Source organism: Cyprinodon variegatus, unplaced genomic scaffold (genome assembly GCF_000732505.1).
Source record: "Cyprinodon variegatus isolate N-32 unplaced genomic scaffold, C_variegatus-1.0 Scaffold1715, whole genome shotgun sequence".
Taxonomy (NCBI): domain Eukaryota; kingdom Metazoa; phylum Chordata; class Actinopteri; order Cyprinodontiformes; family Cyprinodontidae; genus Cyprinodon; species Cyprinodon variegatus.
Genome location: NW_015152168.1, coordinates 74,206 through 83,492, shown reverse-complemented (window position 1 = coordinate 83,492; position 9,287 = coordinate 74,206). Strand labels below are relative to the sequence as shown.

Below are 9,287 nucleotides of genomic sequence, written 5' to 3'. Positions count from 1 at the left end.
AACGCGGACAAGCACGGGTTGCAAATTGTCGGAAACTGACGAAAATCAGGCAGATCTGCGGGAGTTTACGGGGGTTTACGGGGACGAAAATCTCACTTTTCATGCAGTGAGACTGAACAAAGAGAGAACTAACGAGCAGATTGGGAGCAGGTGTGAAGAGAGCAGTCTAAGGAGCTAGGGAAAAATAAGACCAACACAAGAGGGCAACAGAGGGAAACTAATAAAAACCTTAAAACTCAAATATATCCATAAAATACAACAAAATAGGAATTAAACCAATCAAACTAAAAAACATGGAGCAAAGTAAAACATAGCAGAATCAAGACCGTGACATTTGTACATCCAAACAGGACCTGCAGAAATGTCTATCTATATTCTCAGATAAAAAGTAATATCAGGGGAAGTGCTTGCCATTTGTGGGCCCAGAGCACACATAATTTGTAGGGCCTCCCTATCTAAAAATGAAAAATACTACTTTATTTTGTCAGTTGATTTCTGTTTATTTCCAAAAAAAACTTTGAAATATGAACGTTTTGAAAACATATAAAATAAAAAAGAGGAGAAATTAAAATCTTGATATTTTTTTTTCTTTTAATCGTAATATACATATCATACATGTATTCTTCTAAACAGGAAAAAGGTCTTCCAACCATTGAGAATTTTATAATGATGTTATAATTCAATTTGGGGTTCAATTCTGCTTCAGGATTTTTTTTAAGTGTGGCCAGAACTTTCTAATAGCAAAGTTCTAAAAACTCCATTACTGACAAGCAGCAACATTTCCAAGGGCAATGGTCACACACAGACCTTAAATAGTTTGATGGAAGTTAGTTGCTAATGCTAGCATTACTATAAAAGTTTATAACAGAGCATGGCATTAAAATTCCATTAAATTATAAACAAAATGTTAACACCTTAACACACTATAATATTAAGTAAATCCTCTCAATCAGTAAGTCTAATTGTAATGTGTACCTTGTGAAATAATTACCAAGAGCTTACGCTCTGTCACAGATCTGCCTGTATTTTAAATAAGCTGTCAAGCACTTCCACCAGACTACTGAATGCACTACCAACCTACCTACCATAGTATTTTGTTAGCAGAACTCTCATACCAAACAACTCTGTGTGGCTAAAATGGCAGCTGACAGGTACTTCTTGGGGAGGAAAGGCATTCAAAGGTATTCAAATTAATACGTTTTGTCACCAGATAGACAGCTTCCAGGACAATTTTAAATAATGTTCAAGTGCTGGTTTCTCCTCAAAGTATTCTGAAGAGCATCAACAGCATCAAGAGCATCAACAGTCAAATGTTCATCTTCCTCATTTTCCCCAACATTCGACCCATTCCAATTTGCCTAATGACAGAACCACTCCAATGAAGACACCATCTCCTCCACTCAAATGAGCCTTGCACACCTGGAGAAGAAGAACACCCATGTGCAGATGCTGTTCCTGGACATCAGTTCAGCTGTAGAAACTTAATGAAATCTGATAGGAAAACCGGAACAGCTGGGCTTCAATACACCCCTTTGCAATTAGCTGTTAGACACCCTCACAAACAAACCTCAGTCAGTACGGATTGAACAGAGCACCTCTGATGTCATCACCCTAAGCACAGGCTCCCCTCAGGGCTGTGTCCAGAGCTCCCTGCTGTTCTCCCTGATGACACACGACTGCGTCCCCAGATTCACCACCAATCACATCGTGAAGTTTGCAGACGACACAACGGTGGTGGGCCTTATCAGAGACGACAACAACCAGATCTACAGATAGGAGGTGGAGCAGCTGGTGGGCTGGTGCAGAGATAACAGCCTGATGCTGAACGTGGAGAAGACTAAGGAGATCATTGCCGACCTCAGGAAGAACCGGCCTAACCACCCTCCACTGCTTATCAACAGCTCAGCTGTAGAGGTGATCAGCAGCACCAAATTCTCGGTGGTGCACATAACAGACATCCTCACCTGGACTGTTAACACCACCTAATTGCAACAGCTTTTTACCCACTGCCATCAGAGTGCTTAACTGTTGAAAAAAAACTCTAAATGATGTCACTAATCAAGACTCTGTATCACACTAACACCAAACCAAAAAAACTTAACTCAACAAAAGGTTTTTCTACTGCTTTTCTGCACCATATAGGTTTTTCCTTGCACTGCTCTGAACTTCCATATCAATCTGTTTTACACCATGTTTTCTCTGACGTTGTTTACATTCGATCACTGCTGAACTTTATAGAACGGAAATGTTAATTTCACTGCTAGGCTGTTGCTAAGTTACTGTCTGAAAGCTGTACAAAACAAAATGACAATAAAAGTTGTCTAAGTGTATAAGTCTAAGAATTTTGTGATTGAACTGGCTAACACCAGACATGGTTGAATGTAGTTAGCTAAATCTTTTTCTGAAAGGTACTGGATTTATGTTCCTACACTAGCCCTAAAGAAATTCACCTTTTTAATTCAGCCCTTGGTTAGTGAAACAGCCTGGAATCTTCTTGAAATCTTCTTTTCCATCTGTGTTAGGTCTTCCTCCTCAATCTTCAAAACCAATGACCAAGTTTAAAACTAAAGCAAATTACTATGGAACTTTTGCTTGAGCTTTCTGACATCACAGGAAATGGAAAACTTCTTCTTTCTTGCTGCTGGATCCAGCGGTGTTCTATCAAACCCCCACCCCCACCCCATCCCCCATGAGATGAAGAACTAAGACTCAGTGATACTAATCTTACTCATCAACCCACTGCCTCTTTCTCCTTTAACAAATCCAGCATTGGGAAGTTTCATCAGGCTGTGTTGACTTTCTTTCAATCAGAACATTTAGTTCACTGCTGAGATCCGATACAAGCACATGTGCTTGTGCAGACACAGTGTGACAAGTCCTGACCCTTCTATGACAACTTGCTGTTTCAGCATCACATGCACCCCTACCTGTGAGAGATGCCTGGGCAACTGGTCTTTCCCTCCCGTCCAATAAAAGGATGCACCTCTTCACCACCAACTTCAAAGGCTTGGTGTTACTATTCCTGTTATGCACAAAGCCACCTCCTTTTTCTGGGCAGAGTGCGTCTTACTTTACATTGCTTTTCGTCATTACATTTCACAATAGATACCATTTTATTATACTTTTAAAATATCAAGGCAGGGACGAGAGAAGTGTTTCAGTTGACAGAGGCCATAAAAGGTGCATAGAAAAAAAATACCCAAAAGTTAAAGATAGATGCCCATACATGAAAAAACTGCCAAACAAAAGCTTCAAGCCTTGGCCAGCTATCTAAAGAGGTACATGAGAGATAATGAAGCCAGATTGGTAAACAGGCTGTTCGCGACTCAACCAGCGAAGTGTACGCTAAATGGTAGGGGAGCAATATTAGAACAGACCCACCAGAGCTGGAAACTGAATAGTGCTGGAAAGGCGTATGGAGGAGGGAGGCAGCACACAATAGTGATGCTCAGTGGTTGGTGGCTCTGAGAGAGGACCACTGCAACCTCCCTGGATAGAATCCAGTGACCATCACAGTGGCAGACATCCAAGAAAGAATCTTAGGTATGACAAACTAGACAGCACCAGGCCCTGACATGAAACATGCCTACTAATGGCTGCACAGAAACAGGTCCTGAGCACCAGAGCAATAGAGGCCCAGATCTACCACACCAGACAAGACCCCAGGTGAGGACTGTGCAAAGTGGCCCTGAAACAATCCAGCACTTAACTGCAGGGTGTAAGTTACTGGCAGGAAAAGCTTTCATGGAGTGCCATAACCAGGTGGCTGGAATAGTGTACAGAACATCTGTGCGGAGTATGGGCTGGAAACCCCTCCAAAGATGGCCGAGAATGACCAAGTCAAGATCCTGTGAGATCTTGACTTGGTCATTGCCATTCGGTCCGTCTGTATCTGACTGAATGGTAATGGCGACCCAACTGGACGTTGCGGTGGAGCAGAGAAAAACCGTTGTGGTAGACATAGCAACACCAACATACTGCAACATAAGGAAAAATGAACATGAGAAACTAGAGAAATACCAGGGGCTCAGAGAAGAGCTGGAGAAGACCTGGAAGGTCATAGCATTAGTGGTGCCCCTGGTCATTGGGGCACTCGGGGCAGTGATCCCCAAATTGAAGAGTGGCTTCAGCAGATCCCTGGAAAAAACATCAGACATTCTGTTCCAGAAAAGTAAAGTTCTAGGAACAGCAAAGATACTTCGCAGAACCCTCAAGCTCCCAGGCCTCTGGTAGAGGACCCGAGGTTGGAGAAAAAAAAAGAGAGACTGCCCGCAATGGGTGAGGAAGGGTTTTATATACATTGTGTCGATACATATGTAGGTTATATTGGTCAAAATAAAAAAAATAAAAAATTTGAGTCTAATAAACAAATATAGGCCAATAAACTTTGTTATATAGTATGTACAAGAATGTAGATCTACTTTCACACCTGTCCTTACCTCTATTGGATTTTATCTCCTTTTCATCCAGTTGGATGGTTTCTTCCTCTTTCCCAAGGAGCTGAAACACACATTTGTATCTCCTCCAGTCTTCAAGACTGATTGAGGATACATTCAAGTAAACCCTCATCTGGAAGGTCTCATCATTGTTTGGAAGGATCCCTCCGTGTTCCACTTCTTCATGGATCTCTTCCCCATCTTTCCTCCAAAACATCAGGGCTGTTTTAGGATAGAAACCTGTAGCGTGGCAGCTCACTGGACTTGAGGAAGTCTTCTGAAGCAGAGACAAAGTGGGATGCTCTGGGGAAGGTCAAAAGAAAACATGAGAGAAAACAAGAGGATAAATGATTGATTACGAACTTAACACAAACAACAACAAATAAGTGACGTCAAAAAACATTGGGGACAATGGCGATGACAGGTAAAAAAACCCAAAAGAAATACTACTTAATGCAATTTAGTTTGTTATGTAGCGCTAGTTCACAGCACATGTCATTTCAAGGCACTGTACAGAAACAATAAATTCAGAATTGTTAAAGGTTTCTGTCAAGGAAAACCAGTCGAAGACATGGAGTTGTTGACTTCTAAGGCATGCACCCCTTGGATGAGGTTGCAATGTAGCAACGATATTCGTTTGTATTTTGTCGCTGTCTGTTCAGAAATCCTTCACACCATGCATGAATGCAGCAACAGAGTAATGACCAGAAAACGAAATATGCCTGAATTCAGCCAGAGAGAACACTAAACCTTTGAAAAGTTTATTAAAATGTGAAACTCCTGCAGGCCGGGAGGGATTCACCAAAGTCAGCAACTGGAACTTCTGGAAGGAGATTGCACAGTTGAGTGACCAGACAGAAACAGAGGGAAATGCTTCCAACGTTGAATTCTTGTTTACTAATGGTCTCGGAGTTTTGGGACAAACTTTGAGAATTTCAGAAGAACCCGGTGCCAGAATGTGACGTCATACAGTAGGTGATCCCCAGAGGATGCTTGAATTTTTCCAGGTTTGGAGGTTTGGAGGAATCCTTCCTTAACATTCATACTCATTGGTCCAGGAGAAAACACAGGGTCACATCCTTGAGAGAAGATACAGGCAGAATGATCAAGGGGGCATACCAGAGTATGGAATCCAAGAGCTGGTCCAGAGTCAGAGCCATGTCATACGAAATCCAGACACAATCCAGTGGGGAATCCAAGAGTGTGGTCAAAAGCATAACCAATTGAATTGAGAACCAGAGACAATCCAGGAAAGAATCCGGGAGCAAGGTCAGGGCACAGAAAACAGGTCAGAGATCCAATAAAAAAGACTATGAAATGTCGGATAAAGTTTTACTACGGTAACAGACACAAAGGTTGAGTGACCTCTATTTGTGAAATGGAAAACTCTGAGTTTCCGTGATTTCATTGTTAAAAAGCTTTCATTAAACCTTCTTTGTTAAACAGGCCTCGGGTTTTTAAATATACAGAAATTTAAACTTCTCCATTAAGTGTGTTTTTTCCATTCGTATTATAATGCTACCATATTGGTCCAAATATAAGACAAGGTTAGTTTTGTTAAAATCTATATGAAAACCTGGGGTCGTCTTATAATCAGGGTCTGACCAATTATATACTGTGGCTCGGGTCGTCTTTCTATCACAACAGAGAAGAAGTGACAAGTATGCTACAAATTGAGAGTTACTGCACAGAACAGAGTGGATCAAAAGTCAGACAAGTTTTCTGACAGTTGATGTGGAGTTATGATCCCACTTTTAAAATAATGGTTATCAACGCAGCAGAGGCATCAAACAACTGTCAGACAAGCATTTAAAAAGACCAGTAAAATGCGAACAGCAGAAGCAAAGCTTATGAAAAAATGCAAAGCTGCAGGGTGAACATGGGAGTGACAGCGAGGCAGAGGAAATCTGTGAGTACAGGCCTCATGCTGCCTTTTCAGACATTCTCTGAGCAAAAGATTGCAAGATGAAATGAAATGAAATGAATGAAATGTGTCATTACTGTTTTTTTTAAACGTTTTATTGTTTAAATGTACAAATCTTTCAATGCAATATTATTCTAGTGAAAATTGTAGAACTTAAATATAGAATATTTTCTTTTTGTTTTGTTCCTAGAAACTGGTCCTGGAAAGAGGTGGTCATCTTATAATCAGGGTTGTCCTGTGTTTGGGTAAGTACAGTATAAGGTATAAATTATGGTTTATTTAATCACCCTCAAATGCCAAAATTATAGATTCAGAGAATAAAATAAGTGACAGTGTGGTTGTCTCACTGTGCCTCCGATTGATGAGGCGTCCTGCAGTTGCGGTTAGTGGAGTTTTCTCTAGGGAAGGCTATAGATTCAAAACAGAGGTATACCAAAAACTAATCAAATGTATACTAAGTTATCACACCAGTATATTTATATAAATGCCAACAACAAAAAAACATTATAAAAACACTTTATAAAAACAAAAGCATAATTTCAATTCAAGTTTACTTTTTGTGCTATATACATTTGCCCTTCTGAGGCTTTGTGAAGGCAAATCTGTGTTTTGCATGATCCAATATTATGTCACAAACCCAAAAAAATAATGGACCCATTTAATAACAGAGAAGCTATAAGTCAGCTTTATTTTTGTAATATATAAAAACTACTCATTTTCTTAGAATGTATCTATTTAAGAGCAATTTTGCAAATTAACAAACACCTTCAAAAAGTACACTATATTATATTATTTTATATGTGAATCCCTGATTGTTCATTTTTCTTTGCCTTTTCTAAAAAGTGCTTTAAATCAGTCCTACTGTACCTGTCTTAATCCATGCTGGTTCAGATCCTGATTTTTGAAAAAGGAGGCAGGCAGTCAAGGCAGCAGAATAAAGCTTTAGCCTCGCTGCATGCAGTTAGTCAGGCGTGGTAGCTAAACCAACCGTCTCCATCTGTCTTTGGACTGCTGATTTTGATGTTTGGCTGTACAAAACCTCCAGTTTCTCTTTGTAAGTTTGTTTTAAGGGACTTAAATTCCAGGACTCGATCTGTCAATCAGCCACACTACGACTGTTAAGACAGTTCCTGTCAGCTCCGGGGAGCTCAGGACGCAGGTCTCCTGCGCCTTAAGCTTTCCTATCCTTTAGCATCGCAAAGGAGCTACTGTGCATGTAATTCAATTTTCACTTCAATTCAATTAATTTATATAGCGCCAATTCACAACACATGTCATCTCAAGGCACTTTACAGTTCACCAGATCATACAGTCAATTGATTCAAAGTTTCCTATCTACTGTAAGTAAAACCAGTTGATTGCATCGACTCATTGACTCGAAGGCAATCCTTCACACTAAGCATGCTTTTAGCGACAGTGGAGAGGAAAAACTCCCTTTTACAGAAAAAAACCTCCAGCAGAACCAGAGCCAACTCCCATGTCAGAGGATGAAGAGAGCACATCCATCCCAGGGCTCGATGTTAACCATTGCCCGATCGCCCAGCTCTTTCGCCCAGTAGTCTAATCAAACAAATCAAATCCCTCCCAGGCCCTTCTTGTGTACCTTGTCACAAATAGGATCCAAATAGGATCCATTTTGTGAGGATAAGAAAATCATATTCAACACTGCCCAAGCCAAAGAATATTTGCCGTATGTTTTCCCATCTCCTTTATCCTATTTTCTGTTTTCAAAATTTTTAACAATAACAACAACAAAAAAGGCCAGTAGAGCCTTTAAACAATTGTTATGAAAAAAAAAAAAGAAGCTCAAAGGCTGGAAGTATACTTGGTAGCCAGTAACTGAGTTTGATAACAAAAATGTCTGAATTTGCAACAAAATGTCTGTAATTTGGTTGATGTTGTATTTATTAATGTGAACCACTTCTGTGTTAAAGAAATGTAGATCTACCCAACAGGTACACGTTCCTAACATTTTACAAGATCTTGAGACTGATATCTTGCATATAAAATAAAGGACAATAAATCCAATGTTAGTTTGGTTTAAGGTAACATTACATTGGATTGTTGAAGATACATTTCTTTTTAATTCATTTTTTTCTGTTACTGCTCTTATTGTAATACTGTGTGTATCGCAATAAGTAATCCAAAAGGAGATTCAAATATTTGACCTATGATGACCTGAGAGGTCCGGCCATCACTTTATTTGGCAATGCTTTGTTATTGGGAAGAAGGCAGGATACTTCAGCTTGTGGCATTTTGGGATAAACTGGAAAACATTAGTAGATCTGGGCAATTTTGCTGTTCCCACAGCTATGATCAAGAAGGCATGGCTGAGAAAAAAGAATTTCACAACTTCCTCTGTAGTTTGTGCTTATATAAATGCTTATATAAATGAACATACCTTGCACAAATTATGTTGATACTGAAAGACATTTCCCTCCTTTTTGCCACTTTCTAAGAAACATTCCCTCTTGAATAAAAAGCAGAGAGATCCAGATCGGATAATGTAATGTACATACCTGTTCTCAGCAGAATGCTCTTCCCTCCATTTAATAAACTCTCAATCCATCCAGGGCACTCTTGGGTAAGAATGTTTTTGTTCCACAAAATTCTGGCTTTGTTAGTGTCCCACAGTCTTTTAAATGGAATTGCTTGTGGCGTTAGAGCGATCCATATCTGAGTCTCCAAATCCAGTGCAATAAAGCCTTCTCCATCATAACCATACACTAAAACAGTATTAACTTTCTGAGTCTCCTCATCCTTCTCACACGAATAGAGCAACTGAAAGGTATGGATACCTGAGAAAGAAATTCAACAGGGAACAGTGCTGTTATTAACGATAATAATTTTTACAAGAACCCCACAGGATTATTATTATTACTTCCATAAATGAATACATTATTGTGCTTAAATGTAATCAAATGTAT

General features: G+C 39.7%; 1 protein-coding gene across 1 annotated transcript in view; it reads right to left on the bottom strand.

Moving 5' to 3' along the window:
* Positions 1-9,287, bottom strand: part of LOC107104380 (major histocompatibility complex class I-related gene protein-like) — a 20,188-nt gene that overhangs the window by 6,026 nt on the left and 4,875 nt on the right. Inside the window, exons 5-6 of the mRNA XM_015404372.1 lie at positions 8,880-9,158; positions 4,440-4,739 (exon numbers count right to left, since the gene is read on the bottom strand). Of these exons, the coding sequence (XP_015259858.1) occupies positions 4,440-4,739; positions 8,880-9,158 (579 nt within the window). The remainder of the gene's footprint in view (positions 1-4,439; positions 4,740-8,879; positions 9,159-9,287) is intronic.